Raw genomic sequence first — 20,074 nt, forward strand, 5'->3', positions numbered from 1 at the left:
GTGCATTGTGCTTGCCGCTGCGGTGTTTCGGTGCACGTGAGGGATGTCGATATGTCTTGTCGATTGCATCGACATTTTCATCATATTGCATCATATATACAAAACCGATATCTCATTGTAAATTAATAAAAAAGTTATTTACTTTATAACTTTTCGAGAGTAACTTCCGCGAAATTGTATTAAAAGAAAAATTACTTTCCCCGATTTTTAAATTTGTATTATAAGGTAGTATAATACATTAAGAGAAAATAGCAAAGAAAGAAATTGTTAATATAACATATAGCATTAAATATTTAATACATGGTTTCTTTTAAATGTAGAGTTTACAAATTCTTTGTCTTATAATTAAAGTTAAGGAGTGTTCTTCAATGACGACTTATTTTTTTGCGACAAAGAAATAAAAAATGTCATTGTATTTCATCTTACTTTAAAACACAATACCATTAATAACTGCAAAACTCGCGTTATCAAAGTTGCATTGCGATGTTATTAAAAGTTTGTTACTGTTGCAAAAACAATTTTGCAAAAGAAAATTTATAGCATTATGATATAAAATAGTTATTGTGCAATTGAAAAGTATAACTCAATTAAAAACTATTTAAAAAGACGTATATAAATTTACCTGAGAACACACACAGGTAATCACAAAATTGTTGAACAGTTCATGTTTATGCGAATACCCATTGATCACAGATCGAGCGACTTTTTCGGCAGTGATACACTCATTTTCAAAACGAAACAATTCGTAGTTCTTGCTTCTTTCGCAAACAATCCTCGAGAGTGAGTTAACTTTTGCTTCGCCGTTTTTAGCATTATGTTCTCCACCGTTTTTTTCGCTGTCACGTAATTATTTTTACGCGTAGGATTCGAGTTTGCGTCATCATACGTTCATTATTTTCTTTCGGAAATTGCACTTGTGAGAAATCACTGAAATGCACGGCGGATAACCGTGATCCAGAGACAGCATTCTTGAGTATCGCGTGGAAGCACACTTCACGCGGCCGCGTACTCCGCGCGTGTGAAAGGAGTTGTACTGTTCAACCCCTACGTTGATGCGGCTCTACGAGTCACGTGTACGTCACGTTCGACGATTATCCCCTCCATCAATATCGAAGATGCACTTAACTATCTGTAACCGATAACAGGTTTTCGAATGCTTGCAATTATTCGTAAGATAATCACAATGCATAAATGATAACTACTTTTTTCTACTTTTTATATTTATGTGAAGTAATTTAAATAATTTTTCTATGTATAAAGAGGTAAACACATCGTATTATTAGTTATAAATATTGAAAAATTATAAATTAAAACACTTATTTTATTAAAAATTTATTTTTTTTAGTTTTATTAAAAATAAAATTAATGTTTCATAATAATTTGTTGTAATATGTAAATCTTATGCAAAGTTTGATGAAGTAATAATAAGTCTGATTGTTATTTGAAACTTAAGTTTTTCAAATTTTCAATAGGTGCAGAGTTAGACAGCTCACACTAAATCCTTCAATTAGTGAAATGTTATATAAAATAATTTTATGAGTTTGCCAGAAAATTTTTTAATTATAATAATAAAAGAATAATGCAGCTTTTTTTGATGACTCACAATCAGTGCTTCGATAAATCAGATAGTAGAGGTTAATTGCGATCTCCCCCAAATACGAAAGACTTCTTAACACGGGTTTGCGTGTTTATTGGAAAAGAAATACTGATAAACATCGAAAAGCTAATCTCTGAGGGCCACAGTGAATTAGTGCTCACCTTTCCAATTTAAACAACAATAATAAAATACTACGATATAATACTAAGTTTTTAGCTTAAAATACTTTAATCATAAAATTTTTATATTTTATTATTATTGTTTCAATTGTTGACTGTTATTTTTACGTTTTAAACGAAAATTACATTTGCAAACAAAAAAAACATGGATTGATTAAATACAGCTGTAGATTTATACGCATGCAAAGTTCTTAAAACATTTTTGCATTTTAATAGTATTATTGCCGGACGATAACTTTTCGTCGGTGGAACATACGCCACCATAATTGCGGATGTATATGGAAAGGGCAAAGGACGCCATAACGCCTTAAAGAGGGTTGTACCTGGGTGAGGTCGACCACTGACCGGTCGGTTATATAGCTGCTTTGGATTAGCATGAGGTTGCACGCAACCTCGACGTTCAGGAAGACGATAAGAGAATAGGTAACCGTTTCCTCGGCTACCTAACTTTTCAACCCGTGACCTGCTGCTCTGTGCGTATAATACCTCGGTCATTGTTCGGACTCTTTAATTTTCTGTCATATATGTATGTCAGATGTTCGACTACTGTCAGAAGTCGTGTAAAAAATAATTAACGCGATTAACTGTATCTATTAGCGCGGTTTTACTTCTTCTTTTTAAATCGAGAAGGATTTTGTTTAGGAAATAGGAATACAGAACTTACTGAAAAAAATCATTTATTTGACTATAAAAAATACAAAGGTGTACAAAAATTTGTTGTACAATAAGTCGTTGTGCAAGTAGTCGACGTTGACTGATATTAAGATGTAAATTAAATCGTTCAAAAAATTCAGCACTCATTATAATAATAAAATATTTCTTGTCATACATATCAATTCATTCATAAAAATAGATATCAAATATGAATTAATTATATTTTACATGCTGAATCTGCTACAATAAATAATTTGGAATCTCTAAAGTTACAACAGTCAATGAGAAGTTATTCTATTTTCTAGTTGTTTATGCAACGTAATTATGTACAAAATAATCCCGGGTTTTATTCTGCATCTAAAGAATATTCAGTGGCATAGGTAGCGTGAATCACGCGTGACCTCAATACTTATTGATTTGTTATAATTCCGTTGTTTCGATCTTCTTTCCTAGGGGATTAACAATCGTATTTTGTCCTGAGTAAATCGGTGAATTTCTATTAAAATTATTTTGAATATCGATACTTTCCACACTGTAATGGTAAAAAAATATATATATGTAATGGATTATGCGCCATGCATTGTACATATTTATCGTATATATAATTATTATTGATATAAGTATAATATCTCTATGGTGGTTATTTTCAATTTCCCAAAATGAAATCGGTTTCACTCAAGATTAAGCTGTAACAGGAGAATAGTTTCATACCTAGAAATAGTTGAAACTCTTGGCTCTATGTAATATGGTTTATCCTCAGCTCTTTGGTTTGTATTAGCTTCATTCATCATCTCTTCATTATTAAGTGCGTTCTCGTCGAGGGAATCTCTTTCGGACGTATGGCTGAATGACTCGTCGCTCTTAAACCATTCGTTTTCATAAGCGTGCATCCATATTGGATTCGATCCTTCGACGCTGTGTTTGTTCGTATTTGGAACGCGACCAGGACTTCTAATAAATTCCGAGTCCGACGCACCTGAGATATAATATGAAAATAAATTGATTTTAATATTATAACATTGGAAATAAGATTGCGACAAAAATTATCAGAAATATTTACTTGCAGATATTTAACTGCCAAGTCTTTTTAAAAATTTTCATGGGAGAGTCAGAATTATGTCAATTATATTAAAATTCTAAAAACAGAGCATTATATAACTTTACAGAGGTCCTCTCCCAATAAGTGGTAGGCAATAGCCAGAAAGAGAGCGGAGCAGAGTTAGTAGAAATAGTTATTTGTGTTTTAAATTACCGAACGGTGATGCGTTCGCCGCTTTCAATTGCCTTCGGAAAGACGCCCTTTGGGACAAACATAAAGCGACACACAGAATCAGTAGAGCTCCTAGAAATAGGGTCAACGTGAGAAGCCAGAAAGTCGTTCCAGCTTGTTCGTACTGTATAATCGGTTCGGGCTTTGCTGGCTGCGTATCGAGGACGTTGAACTCCTTGAATAGATTGTCGAGTTTCTCGATGTTCCTATCGACCAATTCGAGGACCTCGGATACCTCGAGAATCGAATTGTCTCGACGATTCACCAGGTGCAAATATAAATCTGTTTTCGTTCTATCTATGGAACCGTCTTGATTTTCATGAACTTTATATTCATCAACGTTAATTATAGCACTAGTGACGTTACCCAGGACTCTGTGAATGGAAAATTTAGATGTTTGCTTCAGATATTACTTTAAAGTTTGATGTGTTCTAACTCACTATTTAAAAATTTGAAGAAAGTATATTGAAAAAATAATCGGAAATATTTTATTTTATCATACTTTGCATAAGATCTGTACATTACAGTGACAGTATATCACCAATAAACTATAATTAATTTTCTTATAAATATCTGCTATTAGTTAAATAATTATTTCTTTATTTTAATGAAAATTTATAACTTTTTGCTTGATATCACTATACCTAATACAAGTACGAAATATGTTACACTTACTCTTGGAAAGTCTCAATTCGACTTCGGACTTCTGGCGGATGTTGACGGAGAACAAAACGAACTCTTTGATCCTCCCGTAATAAATAGATAAAAACTCTCGCAGTGTCTTGCAAGCCATACGTATCGTTAACAAGTACCTATATTTATACAATATTTTATACACAAGCAATATCTTATTTAACTTATATATTTTTATTAAATAAAATAAGATATATAAATTATAACAGAAAAGATCGAAAGTGTAGCATTGTTTGTTTGCGCATACAGAAGAGATATGTATCAATTTTATCAAAATAATATATACCATGAAATCAAAGTAGCCCTTCATCCCTCGTTGAGGATCGAAATTCAGACTCACTGCTCCATCATCCTTATTTACTAGAAAAGGTTGCAGTTGCATATCTTCGAAGCCTTCAGTTAACGTCATGTGAATTTTGCCTACTTGATAATAACTGAGTACAGCATTGTCCCCAGCATCCGCATCAATTGCCTACAATATACATTTTCGTATTAAATGCATTTAAAAGCATTTTAGAAATACTAATTAATGCTATTAACTATAATGGTAAAAGATGCAGCAATAAGAGAGTTATATACGTAAGGCAATATTAGTAATATAAAGTTACCTTCACGTGCATAAATTGCGTGCCAAAGTCGGCTTCAGTGGTAACACCGCCCGTAAAAACATCTTTAATAAATTGCGGCGCATTATCATTAATGTCGTCAACCCTTACAACGACTTGTAATAAAGTGGCGTCAGTCTTGTCGAATGTCGTTTCATTTTCCGGCACGGTCTTGCAATCCTCCGTTGCTTTAATAAGTAATACATGTTCTTCTTGCTGTTCTCTATCCAGCAATTTAGCAGTCTAAACGATAAATATAATATCAATTCTCCTCAAGTCACCACGAGATGAAAAATATGAACTTTTGGAAAATATATTTGGTCAATATATTATTTAATAAGAGACTCACGCCAAGTTCATGTTTATAAATATCTAAAACGAACAGTCCGTCGTCGTTTCCGCCAACTATGAAATAACAAACTTGAGTGGGAGGATCTTCCAAATCGTCAACGTCGTCATTGTCAAACGTTTCTGGAAGTAACACCATCTCCGATCCTGGCGGCTGTTCCTCCGTGAAATTAATGTGAAATACGCTCACTGAAAATTGCGGCTCGAAATCGTTGATGTTCCGCACATAAATAATTAGATCGAGATCTGAACTTAAAGGCGTCGGGGTACCCAAATCGTATGCTTCGACGCGTATCTATATCGGGAATACTTCGTTAATTTTATTCCCGAAAAGATGCATAAAATAATTGAAAAGAAATAAAATTTACTTTAAATCATGTGTTTGCATACCTCGTATAATTTTTGCGTCTCTCTATCGAGCGGTAACTTTAGGGATATCATGCCGGTTTTCTCGTCGATGCGGAAAGTCTTCCAGTGGCCCGCGAGATCCTGCTTTAAACGATAATGCACATCGCCGTTTAATCCCGTATCGGCATCTCTCGCCTCGATTTGAATAATCGTACTTCCTATTGTTATGTTCTGAAATCGTTTCATTAACATCATTAACGCTATTTCGTGCGCATTAGAAGTACAGCATTATGCAAATTAGCCAGAAACACGAACCTCTGGAACACGGATAGTGGTATTGTGCTGGGGACTGACGAACAAAGGGGGATTATCGTTGTAATCTGTGACGCAAATTTTCAAAATTCCATTATCCTTATTAGATGGTGTTCCCAAATCGTGTGCTTCAACGTTCAACGTATAATTCCCAAACTTTCCTCTCAATGGCTGGGCAGCTTTTATCTTTGCTGTCCAATAATCAGTTTGCTCCAATATAAATAAACCTGTTGATCACAATTTCATCAATATTATATTTGAAATCCATTTTATATATATTTAATATTTAAAAAGATATGCTAATTGTATCAGAATTTCATAAATTGTAGAATATATGTATATAGCATGTTTGCATTATACAGTGCGAAATATTATATTTTATCGAGCAATATTCAAAAATTAATTGCGCACCTAATTCGTTGCCCGAAGTGATCCTGATCATAACGCGTCCATTCGGCGTTGTCGGATCATCAGCATCCTTCACTTTTATAATGTAAATCAAGTCCCGTATGTCATGAAATTCAGATATCGAGATGCAGTCTTGAGGTATATCCATTTTCGGAGCATTGTCATTCACGTCAATGACTGTAACTCTAAAACAATATCTTCTGTTTTACAATGATACCATCTAAACGACTTAGGTACAGTTTAAAATTAAAATAAAATAAACATTATATTTATTATTAATAAATCGAGAAATATTGCATACTGGATTTGTTTAAACGCGTTTCGAGACTCCCCTGCTGTATAACCAAATTGATAATTATCCCACGCTTCTATGACCAAAACATAACTATGTCTATTCTCCCAATCCAGGACATCAGCAACTGTCAGCGATCCTGTTTCTGAGTGAATGGCGAAAGTCCCCTGTTGAAAATAATAGTCGACTGTAATAATAAGTTGTATACATTGATACATAGTCATTACATTACACCGGCTTTGTATTGACTGCGACAATAAAGCTAAATATTGCTGAGGCACGTTGCAAAGTAAATGTAGAATTATTATAAAAATTTCTATGTCATTAGCGTTTTCTACCTGAGATGATATTCTGTCCAAAAGATAAGTGATTTTTCCGTAATCCCCACTATCAGAATCTGCCGCCTGTATTACAGTGATTTCCGTGCCAATTTTTGAATTCTCCATAACAGTTACACTACTGACATTCGAGAGGAAATACGGATTATTGTCGTTTTCGTCCAAAACTTGAACGTATACTTCCGATAAACTTGATCTACAAAATTTAATTAGTTTGACATACATAATAGAAAAATAATGCTGAAATATTATTACATGTAGTGGTAGAAAATTATTATTTAATTAATAATACATTTCTAATTAAATATAATAATGTAATATAATAACCTAATAATTATTTAATTGTATAACTCTTACCGAGGTGGAATTCCAGAGTCCGTGGCTTTAACAGTTAAATTCAGCCACGAGTACACTTCTCTGTCGATTTTGTTAGCGACGACCATTTCTCCGGTCTCAGGATCTAAATGCACGAGTTCAGTGATCTCTTTTGGGCCTTGTAAGGAATACGTAATGCTACGATTTTTATCAGCGTCGTCGGCAACAATACCAGCGATATTGACACCATTTTTACTGTTTTCAGTAACAGAACGCCTATAAAATGGTCTCCGAAACTTTGGATTATTGTCATTTTCATCCTCGATAATTATACTCAGCGTGGCTGCAAACATTTTGTGTATAATAGCGCTTTAGTAAAATACTTTTATGATAGAAAACTTTTAGAAACATTTCGAAAACACTTTTGCGGAAAAATTTGAAGGAAGACCCCATCACATTTAAAACTACTTTTAAAACTAAAAACTAACCGGATGCAGTTTGCAAGCCTCTTACTGCTGCCAAGTCCTCGACAACAAGTCCCAATCTGATGGTTTCTACTCGCTCCCTATCTAATAGCTTTACTATGCGTAGCAAGCCATCCACCGCGTTTAACTCTAGCGCTGCTAGATAGTCATATTCTTGCACTTTGATCAAAGTACCCTCCTCATTTCGTGCCTCCGATGAATTGGGATCTACGCGATAACGTAGAATCGGCGCTACATCCGGATCTTGCGCCACTATGCGATGAACATAGGCACCGACCTAAAGTCATTTGCTTATTAATAGAATTTAGACAGCAGCAGACAGACGTCTGATAACATACCTGAGTGTTTTCTCTGATAGTGATAGTCCCGGGATCGATGAAAACGGGTGGTTTATTATTGACGTCTAGGATCGTGATATTCACGAGAACCTCGGCCGTCCGTTGAATTTCCGTACCGCTGTCGATGGCGATAACGTTTAAGTTGTATCTCGTGGTTTTCGGCGACGTAAGATCCGGATCCAAGTTCGAGCCCGGCGCAACTCGGATCACGCCTGTCTCGGGGCTAATTACGAACTTGTCTCCGGCTCCGCTCTGAATTCGATAGACTAACTTATTATTCGGCGACGACAGATCTTTGTCCCAAGCTTTCACCTATAGGAACAATTCTTTATTCATCGTTTATTTCCGCGATAACATTTATTTACTTATCAATCTTTTTCGTGTTTTTAATTTTCCATGCAATTCAGAAACTTATATCTACAACTTTATATCTACAACTTTGCGACGTATTACATAAAGTATTTTATATTATATACGTACTTGTACAATGCTTGTGCCACCAGGCAAATCCTCAGGAATATTTCTTTTATACAAAGCTCTCTCGAAAACCGGAGCATTATCGTTAACGTCTCTCAAGTAAATAATCAGAGGAACCTCAGACGTCAGACTCGGTGTACCCATATCTCTGGCTCTCACTGTCAATCTTAACTGACGTATGATCGTTTCTTTGTGTCCCTGATTGATAGGCAGAGCCTCGTAATCCAGGGGACGGGTGGGTGTAACAATGCCACGTTTCGGATCGATGGTGAAATTTCGAGAGAATTCGCTTGATACTAAAGTGTAGACTATCTCACTGTTTCGCGTCCCTGGACAGATATGTAAGTGTGACACATCGTAGATAGAGATATACGTTTTATTCGTGTTTTTTTTTATTTATTAAACGCTGTCTAACCATTTAAATCGTTGTCGGACGCTTCGACAACCAAAGGCGACTCAAAGTGATCTTCATTCTCCAACAACACTGCCTCGTATTTATTTTGTAGAAATATAGGAGCGTTGTCGTTAACGTCATCAATATTAATTATCAATTGCGCGGCGTTGCGATTCCCTTTTCCAAGATTGTCTCGCGCTTCGACGGTGAGATAATGCCGAGCTACTAATTCTCGATCGAAACTGGGCCCAGGATGCTTAACCGTTACCACGCCGGTGAGAGGGTCCATCGATAATCTATGACAAAAGTTAATTTACTATCGTAAAATTTTATTACTTTATTAATGTCTTATATTGACTTTCTGTTATACTGGACAAAGAGTCTCTCTTCTTAATCTTATTTAATTTTTTTCGTTGATTTATTAACACAGAAAACTATACATATATGACGAAATTGTAAAGTATAACGTGATTGTTAAGAATTATTTTGATAATTTATTATCTTACGCATGTGCAATGCTACCGCCTAAAGTTGTATATCGTATTCCATGCGTTCCAAAGTTACCGCTGTCTCCGTCCAAAGCCTGTATCCAAGCCACGGTCGTGCCCTCGGCGCAATTCTCTGGTATCGACACGTCGTAGATACTTTTCGTGAACTCGGGATAATTATCATTTTGATCCTTTATAAAGACTGTAACCGGTACCGCGCTATACTTCGGCGATACCGGCGTGATTTCTTTCGCGACGAGAGTAAAGTTTACCACTGCAAGAATCAATCCGTAAGTTTTACACGTGGCATAGTACGAAACGTAACGTTAATATTTCAATATTAATTTTGCAATACGGTGGCTAGTTTAATTATAATAAAGAAAACGAATGTATGACTTTACCAGATATTTTTTCAAAATCCAGTTTACTCGAATCCTTAACGCGTATTAAAAACGGCGCTTCATTAATTCCACGATACGGTGTTACATCAAATATTCCACCATCGCCTTCGATAAATATTCGAAACGTGCCATTGGAACCCTAAAAAACAATTCACTGCACTTGCAAGCAACATTCTCAAAATTCAGTAAGAGGAAATTATTTTGCAAGAAAGCAGCATTTTTAAATGCTAATTTTCTTTGGCATGGATGTCACAATTCTATTTAAAAAATAAAAAATTTTTTTACTACTTTCAACTTACCAAGTCATGATCAAAAATTTCTGGTACAGCATCGCCAATGAAATTGGCTGGCGTATTTTCCGGCGCGTTCTCGTTTATTTCGGCATGATATAGCATACTCCGAAATGTCGGCGTTTCGTCATTTACGTCGGTGAGGATAATGGTCACCTCGGTGCTGACAGATGGCGGTGGATTAATCTTCGACACTTCTTTAACTGTAATTTCGAGAATGAAAGTGCCATCGCTATTCTCCTCGGCCTCTCTATCCAATTGCGCTCTCGTGAATACGACGCCAGAAGTCGCATCAATATCGAACAGATATCTCGGTCCCTTCGTAATACTATAAATCACCTTGTTGTTTATCCCCTTATCACCATCCACAGCACGAACTGCAACGAGATTTATTGTCGGATCATTAGAGCCACATAATTTTATATACGGAATCTCCCGCAATCACTGAAAATATCGAGGTCACAAGTCATAGTCTTTGAAAGACGTTCAATATTTGAAAAATCAATAGAGCAGAATTAATCCTTATCTTAGGCGAGTCCACAAAACAAAGCGCAAAATGTACGATCACAGTTCATTCAATGTTTCAGCTATCCAACGCCTGAGGGTGCCAGTTTATGGCTATCCCAGTTTTAAAGTAATGAAGGAACAACGGTTCATAGCTCTTCGCGATCGTACTTTTCTCGCATTATTCTTCCGTCGTAATAGAGCAAAGCACGTATCACGATTATCCGATTATTAGAGCGATACGCTTAGATTTATAATTGTTGCATTGCAGCGTTTAAAGGCAGAAGTTTTATACGTGCGCACACGCATATCGTTGCGTGCGTCCGCAAGTGTTGAAGTATGTCGAAAAATGAAATTCTAAATTAATTGGCTGCAAACTGACCATTACAGTATCTCGGTTAATTTTTTATCTTAATTAAGCAGCATCATTCATTATGAATGAATTTCATTATAAATGAATTTTATTATGCATAAAGTTATTTATTCATTTATTCTGTTATTACGTTAAATTATAATTAAAATTAGATTCTGCAATTGGAAATAGTTTCGACGTTGTTTTATTCACGAGATATAATGCTGACCTTGTAAAACAGATGTACCAATCCTGACATTTTCGCTAATCCTTGCAACAGGCGTCATGGCTATGAATTCCGGCGGTTGGTCCTCCACATCCTGTACTTTAATCAAAATCGCCGTCGTTCCCGTATTTACCTAGTAGGAAAGAATGATTAAGCACTTATCTAGAATAATTAAGTATAAGTAAACTACAGGAAGTTGCCTGGAAGAAATGGCTATAATAAATAACTGTAATGACGCTTATGTAGATAGTTATCTTCTGGCATTGTTCACCCTTCACTGCGTTTGACTTTACAGGGAAAAGTCATTGAACTATTCAGTAATCATATATCGTGCGGGTTTTATCTACGTAATGTCCGCGCGTATCGCGTTTTGTTAAATAATATCCTTATAATTTTTAAAATTTTTAACAAACGCTTATTCATTTAAGATAAGATGTATACCGATAATATACGTGTAGATTATCAAGTTATGTTTACAAAAAAATGAAATAATCGCGCCCATTTTTCTTATCACTTACGAAATTGTTAAATATTTAATAAAGAATGATTATGCTCATTTAAATAAAAAATACCTTTTCATTTATTGCACGATCTACAGCCAAGACTCGCAGTTGATACAGATACTTTCGTTCGTAATCCAAAGAACCCACTAAGCGTATAACACCCTTGCCATTGACGGTCGATATACTGAAAACGTTGTTATCGCCATCCAACTCCTGAAGGTAATACACCACTTGACCATGAGCACCCAAATCGGCGTCGGTAGCTTCCACCGTTGTTAAAATACCCGGGCGTGAATCCTCCCGAAGTGTTAACGAGGTAGGATGTGGACGAAAAACCGGGACATTGTCATTAATGTCCTCGACCAAAAGCAGCAGACTTTGCGTGATGAAATTTCCCTCCCCCAATCTTCCATCCGTCAATGTTAACACGAGTGCATATTCGTCTCTTGTCTGATAAAGCGCAAATAATATACGTTTAATATTAGATTAAACCCGCTTTAGACGATCTATAATTCTTGTCAGAATTCAAGATATAATTTTTTTATAATTTTATGTTATTAATTTTCATGTTGTGTAATACCAAAAACATTTAAAGTATCAGAATATACACATACATAAGGTCTATATTAAAATACATATATATATATATATATAAGAACATATATGTATAAAATATTATAATAAATAGGATTCTATTCTGAAATATAATGTCAACTACTGATAAAATGGAATTTATATTTAAAAGATGTCGTATATACAAATTGTTTGATATAGGTATTGAGATTAAGGAAGAGCAAAGTATAAGAGATAAAATATAATTTAAACCAAGTTTGTATAGGTTTCGATGAAATCGATGTACTTAGGTTTTAAAAAATTGCATCGCACACACGATGATTATTATAATTCGAACGCGAGCACCATCACCGATAGAAAGTTAATCTCGGATGCGTTATTTTATGCGTGCACTGATGACGGCTACAAATGACAGCTTTGCGAAGTGAATCCTCGTAAAGATGATCGGTAAATTACGTTTGTCTTCGCTGCTGATACTTAAATTTCTCTTTAATGGTTTGTTGGACTGTAATATTGAAGTTGTGATCCGAAGAAAAGGTAAATTGCTCGTGCAAAACAGAAATAGCAGTGATGGCACAACGTAAGAATTATTGCGGTATCTCTTCCTGCGTTATTTTTGCTTCTCTAGTTGTGTTGCTTAATGGCTCTCACTTGACAAAGTTTATATTTGTTGTTAAGACGAGCAGTTGTTAAGATCTAGTTATTTCTTCACAATTTTTTATATAATAACTTAGAAAAAATTTTGTTCTTTAGTATAAATGCCTTCTCATAATTTTGATGAATTAAAAATTATTTAGAACGTAGATTTACCTCTCTGTCCAGCAACTTATTTAAGTAAATGTTGGCTTCACTGAAACCGAAATTTTCGACTCGAATCACGTCACTACCAGGCTGATCTCGAACGCCAAAAGTCAGTATATCATTATCTTGATCGATACCTCTGAGCTTGTAAATTAGGCTACCTGTAAATAATTTTTTAATAAATTTAGCCTTTATTTATGTGCAATAAATGCAAAATGTCATGGTCATATAGAAGAAAATAACGAGAAGAATTTAGTGTAATCTTAAAAAGACAATTAATAGAGATTATTCAAGAATGAATTTTATAACTTTGTTAACTTATATTTAAAGAGAGAGAGAGAGAGAGAGAAAGTTGTAAGAAGAAAGAATGTTGAGAGCGAAAAAGAGTCATAAAGAAAAGCATTAATTTTTATAATCTTATTCGCATATTAAAAACAAAGCAGCAACGGTTTATACAACGGTGCTTGAAAATCGGTGCATTAGACTAGTAATAAGTTTTGTGATCCGTAACCAACCGGCGCAAGTATGCATGAAGACGCGCCCGTCTTTCACTATGAATTAATCGATCATAAAGTTTTATTCGATTGTTTACTTAATAAAAGCTATAGCCATATACTAATGCTTGTTTATTATATATAGAAATTTACGTTTAATTGAACGCTCTTTGAGAGTAGTGTAGTCTTTTCTAAAAAAGGATGCTTATTATCTTTACCAATCGGAGTCTCAGGCCCCTCCTTCAGTCTGAGGACGATTTCTGTTTGTCCGTCTATAAGAAATCTAGGAGGATTGTTTCTAGCCGAGCAATACGTCAACAAATATCCAAATATGAAGTACAACAATTCTATTTTAAACCGGCTTCTTTTACATGATCGCAACAGCCAGGAGGACGAACTCGTTTGCTTATCCGACGTCATCTTGATCGAACGATACTTGTAATCGACATGTTCCTTCTCGTAGAATCTTTCACTTCTTAATGCTCTGAAATCAACGCATAAACATGCAATTTATTAACAAAAACGTTGCTTTAAATTAAAGAATTATGTCATAAAAAATATAGACATATTGAGCAGTCAAATATGAATTATTAAATTGATTAAATAGACGAATACTTAATCTAAATAATCTACAATAATATGAGCTAAAAATGTGACATATTATCATTGATTATAGATTGATACATAAAAAATATCATACTACATATTTCATAGTATTTTTATTACGCATCTTTTACATTTTGTAAACTTTGACATACATTTTATTTACTCATACGCAGTCTATTTACTTGTTGCATTTAGTTTGATAACTGGTAAACCGGTATTCACGCTGAGTGGTTGCTTTCTCCTCGGTAAAACGTCGTCTTGATGCAATGTCAAGAGTATCTCGCCGCGAACGATCACGGAGATTAAACCGGAGTGAAAGCTTACCGCGGAAGAAACGACGTTTTCTCACGGCTCTTAAATTGTGCCGTACGCAATTAATTAAAAGAGTGATTTTCCCAACTAACCCCAAGTACTCACATTACGCAAGATATATCTAATAGCTTGATCCTTCTAGGATCTTACTCGGCTGATAAAGTGATGATATAATATTGCATTCTCAGGCGAGAAAGTGTTACGATTCAAAACGAGCCAACTCCGATTATCAATAAAAGACATTTTAAACGTCTAATAGACTTAAATAACGTCTAATTAATTCTAGATAAATTTTATTTTAATGTAAAGTTCTACAAGAGAATATATGATCTTGAAAATTTGAAAGTTAGGGAATATAACAATGTCATTTTTTTAATAAGGAAAAATTAATTTTAAATTACTTAAGAAATCTATAGTTAAAGATATTCGATAGTTTGAAGACACTGTCTAACAAGGCTTGGCAGAAATACGCGGAAGGAACGTTCGCACTGACCCGTGTTCGTGTAAGAATTCTTCTTTAAGATAGTTTGACACTTAAGGAACACTGAGTGAGCACACCGAACGGTGCTCTTCTTGCCAACAGAGTGTATCGGCCACGCTCTTGACTTTTAAGACTCTGCTAAATAACAGGCTAGTGCGACGCTTCTCGATGTGCGGATACTCGTGTATTCAAATGTGCACGAAGTACGTGCGCTATCTGATTTCCAACGAATAAATAAGACTGTAGCTTCTATACAGGAAACGAATCTTTTCTTATTCTGATGAGTGTTGATAAGAATTATACCGGGTAACACGATTTTTATTTGCGATAATGTAAACCAGGTCTTTCCGATCTGATTTCGGGCAATTTTTATGTTTATTTCTAAAGTGATTATATTACTCTGAAACATACATTTTATTTATTTAGTATAATAAATGACAACCTAGCAGGACACCTATATAGCTAATAGCTTGGATATAGAGATTTCTTTTAGAATCTCTCTAGAATGACTAGAATATTATTCTACGTATGTTTTGTTGCAAAAATTCTTTACTGTTGAAAGTCATCAATTGCAATTAATTATATATAATGATTCGTCTAATCTTTTATCTACTTAGAAGTGTAATATTCGAATGCATAGCATGAAGAAGATTGCGTGACTAAAATTTTCTCTGGCTTCTTTACAACTTGCACTTACCTTCGCGCATAGCGAAATTCTTCGACAAGATTGATCGATAGAACGCTTTAGATTCGGGATAATTTTATTGTTCGACAATCGTCGGTGTTTACTTTCGACACAGGTTATTCGTACGGTAGCAGTCCCCGTGAGCATTGACCGAAAAAGAGTAACATGTGTCCGTATATAAAGGAAGTTTTCTCTATGCACGCTGGTTCGGATAAAGGGACGGTAAGGTCGTATTTCCAATGGGGGGCCGTCCCGAGGTGCGTGACGTCATTTCCTACACCTGCCATGCATGCTTCCGAATGATAACACCGTCCGGGATATTGACATACACCTATAATACTGTCTGTTGCCTGGCCAACCCCATACAGAAGTTCCTTGCGTGACGAGCTCCCCCACACCATGAACACATATGTGTAAAAGATCTTCTTGGTGGGCGCGGACACGCCAATTGTCTGTGATATCGATATGTATTTCGTTTTTATAACGCTGCAAAATTAAGGTAGTCCACGGAGAAGAAGCTGACAAGTAGCCTTTCAAACAAATCCCGCATAAGCATTTCTACTTTAAATTTTTTAATCTTAATTAAGAGAAAGTACATTATTTTCAAGGGGATTACTGAACTTTCCGTTATTCTATTTAGTGGTATTTGAGTTTGAGAAATTAATTTTCAGACGAAAAAGAATATACGCAGAAATTATTAGCAATTTCGCCAGCAAAAATTCGCCAATTCCGGAGTTCTCTGTGTCGGTCTGCGGTTACATCTGGTGTTACGACAATAAACAGATGCTACTGTGCGAACGAAGTATATAAGCAAAGTGAATTTCCTTTTCATACTATGGCACGACGAAACATTATTCGTGGGAGTGAAATTAACGGCGCGTCTTATCTCATCGTACGAATAATTATGATGAGATACAATGGCGGTGTGCGATTATTTAACGAGAGGAGATATAATTTCATAACACCATAAGAGGATACATAAGCCAAGTTGAAGCGTGATTGCATTCTTGCGTCATATACATTCTCGTTTAATAATTAATATATCGTCATAAAGAAATTTGGGTCAGTGCTAACAATTGCCGATCGCTGTCCAGTGGTTAGCTTCGCTTCAACGTTTAATTTTGATTCCGTAATAAACGGAAGTCACGGCATGTAAAGGCTAATCGCACGCAGGAAAATACAAATATATTTACACAAATGTGCAATAAATAATGTTATATAATAAGATTTATTTTAATTCATCTTTGCGTTTGTGTATGTCTATGCAAGTAGTACTTTTTAAAATTAATGTTTATTTGACGTATAAAAAAAATTTGTTCATTTACCTATATCTACAATATATCAATCAAAATTTTATAGTAGAAGTACCTATACATATATCATTTTCGCCCTTTCGTGTTTCATGTAATTATGTAATACAATCGAGGTAATATAACTTCAACTTCTACTTCGATCGCGGAGAAAGATAGACAGAGAGAGACCTTCACTCCTTACTGAAGTTTGTTGAAAATTGATTGTACAATAATAAGTATACGAAACGTCTTCCTTTACGGATTACAAGGCCAGTTATCAAAGAGTGGCGAACAATACCGTTGATTCCTCGAATTAAACTTTCAGTGGTGGTGTCAGATAAGCATTAATTGCACGTCAGATACGTGAGATTCCACACTGGCATAATTCGTACCAGGATGCCGACTGTGATGGACGTGCTGTCTGTCAATGTCACGTTTTAAAATTTCTGTGAAACTTTCTAAAAAATTGCGGGCCTCTACCTTTCCACGACCAATCAAAATCCGATAAAAGGGATAATTTATTAAAATATGAACATGACGTGAAAATGCAGAGATAAATAGATTTTATACCAAACCTTTTAATTTTGCAAGTGGATCGATTAATTTATTCACTCATAAAATTTTATTATCCGAAATATTAACAGCCCGCATAATGTGGTAATTTAAACATATTCTGCTGCTAATTATTAAAAGATATTTGCGAATTTCAACATACTTTATTTTTTAATGCATAAAAATGCAAAAATCTGAATGTACATCAGAACAAAGGCTTAGATCATTTTTATGTTTGCGAGTACAAAATTATACTAGTGTTTATTCGAAAGTATTTTGTACTCACCAGAATTTTTGTTTGACGTACAGCACAATGGCGGGAACAGATTTGTTTAGTATGTCCCAGCGGTGAAAATGAATGTTTTTATTCACACAACTGTCTTATTGTAACTTCAGCTTTTAACACGCTGTCAGTGCTAGCGTTAGCATAATTGCAAAACGTGTAAAATGTGTTTATACATGTCCAACTGTGCCAGTAAACATTTAAATCGACTTAGTTATTATTACTATTTTTTAATTCTTTTCACACTAAATCGTCGATAAAATATCGAAGTGACGCAATGATTAGTACGTCTTTCCCATACATTATCCATTCAGTAGATTATATAACGCACATAATGACGGAAATTAGTAGGTTTATTATAATTTAATTATATTATCAAATCACTGTCACTATAAGAAATCATATCCTTTTTTTAAGTAATCACCATGTTAAGATATTTACTCGAGTTTGAAGAAAAATCCTTTGCTTTCTGTGATTAGTCAGAAGCGAAAATTTGCACAATCTTATTCAGTGAACAAAACTCTTTTTTAACCTCTTTTTGCTTTGTAAATGGTACTTTTTGGATGGTCCGCGTTACTTCTAGGCCTAACGTGGGTAAGGTAAAATCAAATTCTCTTCACGATCGCGAGATTATGGTGCTGACAAACGAATTTGCGTAAAACCGTGTCATCGCTCGATCGGCCGTGAGCGCGGCGCTCACCTGTCCGAGTGAGCTTACGATAGTAAACTGAAGGTACGGGCGAAGCCAGCGTGGTTCCCGTCGGGAGAGCGCAGATCGTTGCCTGGCATTCGTTCTGTGGCGTGGGCACTGACCGTGCACAGAACACCACAAAATATACGGTTGTTCCAAGTTAAATTCAGCCCGTCGTGCTCCCCGAGGCGTGCACGAGGGGGCTTTCCCCCCTCGTCACAACCTCCGGTCACCTGTGCCACCTCACCGCCCGCAGGGGAAGATATATTTTGTGGGGAATAGCAGGGCACCGCCTGCGGTTCGCCGATCGTTGATGGGAAAGAAACGGTAGCGCGATTATTAGCGCGGCAGTATAATCTTCCGTATCGGGTATGGACGCACACTCCAGAGTCGGATGATATACATTTATTGATGCAGCGAACCCTTAAAGTGGCGCGTGACTTTGTAATAAAATTTGTAAAAAGAAACAAAATAAAATAACTTTGCGAAATTTATGCAGTTAAGTAAAGATTTAAGTAAATAAATTTAAGTAAATTTAATTCTGCGAAGAAGAAAGGCGATTACACACTTTAAGAATATGAGTCTAAAAATTATTTTGAAGGAAAATCTTATAAAAAATACAGAGACTGTCATGAAGAGTATTGTAGTTTAGATTTCCCTAAGGAAATTAATTTACGCATTTCAAAGTTAATAATTTTACCGTTCTACTGAAGAAAATTGACGTAGGAGATAAAAGAAGAAAAACGTGAGGAAGAAAAGAATTGATTTATACTTTTATTTAACATTATATGAGATTATTACATTATATAAATCTTACGAAGATATGAAGAAACTAGTTTGTGAACTAGTTAATCTAGCACATGTCAGTGTTACAAAACTCTGCTTTACCCGCTAGAAATGCTATTGATACTACAAATAACGTTACGAGTAGAGTCTCGTGGCAGGTATGTGCTTAAAACATGGAAAAATTCAATGATCTATCGGGTTTAAATGATCACCGTCTGTATCACTGTGTACCTACTGTAAGTTAAGTTCGTTGAACCTGACTAACCGGCCAGGACAGTCACTTTCAACATTGAACCTCAGATGTCGCGTGCTGTTTTCTTAGAATCCAAGTACTGAAATATTATTTTGGTTCCATCTTAAGATTTTTTTATTTTTGTAAACTTCAGTTGATTTAATAAAAAAATCCATATATTATATAAAACTTGCAAAGATGATTCATACAGTTATCATTTATAGACTTAGCAAATGGGAACTTAAATGAGAATCTTTATATAAAATTTATCGTATCGGAAACATTAAAATGATATGTGACAATAATTGTTAGCAATTTATATTTATAGAATCAAAGAGACGGATATTGGCTTCTTACATTTAAAATGCAGATGTCACAAAATAAAATTTTACTTCATACAAAAATAGCAAAAAAATGTAGGTTTGTTACAGCTTTAATTTCTTTTTAATGGATATTTAAAAAAGGATTA

General features: G+C 35.0%; 2 protein-coding genes across 2 annotated transcripts in view; one reads left to right on the top strand and one right to left on the bottom strand.

The window, feature by feature from the left end:
* LOC112454528 overlaps nucleotides 1–18,592 on the bottom strand; it is a 33,480-nt gene extending 14,888 nt beyond the window's left edge. The window contains exons 1-24 of the mRNA XM_025015976.1: nucleotides 17,900–18,592; nucleotides 13,904–14,169; nucleotides 13,201–13,352; nucleotides 11,887–12,267; nucleotides 11,318–11,447; nucleotides 10,242–10,609; nucleotides 9,943–10,081; nucleotides 9,560–9,815; nucleotides 9,075–9,349; nucleotides 8,663–8,988; nucleotides 8,183–8,494; nucleotides 7,848–8,121; nucleotides 7,402–7,702; nucleotides 7,045–7,240; nucleotides 6,716–6,873; nucleotides 6,418–6,599; nucleotides 6,010–6,233; nucleotides 5,737–5,925; nucleotides 5,348–5,641; nucleotides 5,002–5,241; nucleotides 4,680–4,865; nucleotides 4,376–4,512; nucleotides 3,683–4,074; nucleotides 3,142–3,406 (exon numbers count right to left, since the gene is read on the bottom strand). Of these exons, the coding sequence (XP_024871744.1) occupies nucleotides 3,142–3,406; nucleotides 3,683–4,074; nucleotides 4,376–4,512; nucleotides 4,680–4,865; nucleotides 5,002–5,241; nucleotides 5,348–5,641; nucleotides 5,737–5,925; nucleotides 6,010–6,233; nucleotides 6,418–6,599; nucleotides 6,716–6,873; nucleotides 7,045–7,240; nucleotides 7,402–7,702; nucleotides 7,848–8,121; nucleotides 8,183–8,494; nucleotides 8,663–8,988; nucleotides 9,075–9,349; nucleotides 9,560–9,815; nucleotides 9,943–10,081; nucleotides 10,242–10,609; nucleotides 11,318–11,447; nucleotides 11,887–12,267; nucleotides 13,201–13,352; nucleotides 13,904–14,105 (5,579 nt within the window). The 5' untranslated portion in view covers nucleotides 14,106–14,169; nucleotides 17,900–18,592. The remainder of the gene's footprint in view (nucleotides 1–3,141; nucleotides 3,407–3,682; nucleotides 4,075–4,375; nucleotides 4,513–4,679; nucleotides 4,866–5,001; nucleotides 5,242–5,347; nucleotides 5,642–5,736; nucleotides 5,926–6,009; nucleotides 6,234–6,417; nucleotides 6,600–6,715; nucleotides 6,874–7,044; nucleotides 7,241–7,401; nucleotides 7,703–7,847; nucleotides 8,122–8,182; nucleotides 8,495–8,662; nucleotides 8,989–9,074; nucleotides 9,350–9,559; nucleotides 9,816–9,942; nucleotides 10,082–10,241; nucleotides 10,610–11,317; nucleotides 11,448–11,886; nucleotides 12,268–13,200; nucleotides 13,353–13,903; nucleotides 14,170–17,899) is intronic.
* The window catches only part of LOC112454524 (tensin-1-like), a 104,977-nt gene that overhangs the window by 17,144 nt on the left and 67,759 nt on the right, over nucleotides 1–20,074 (top strand). The gene's annotated exons all lie outside the window — the stretch shown is intronic.

Source organism: Temnothorax curvispinosus, unplaced genomic scaffold, assembly GCF_003070985.1.
Source record: "Temnothorax curvispinosus isolate PA1 unplaced genomic scaffold, ASM307098v1 QBEX01005133.1, whole genome shotgun sequence".
Taxonomy (NCBI): domain Eukaryota; kingdom Metazoa; phylum Arthropoda; class Insecta; order Hymenoptera; family Formicidae; genus Temnothorax; species Temnothorax curvispinosus.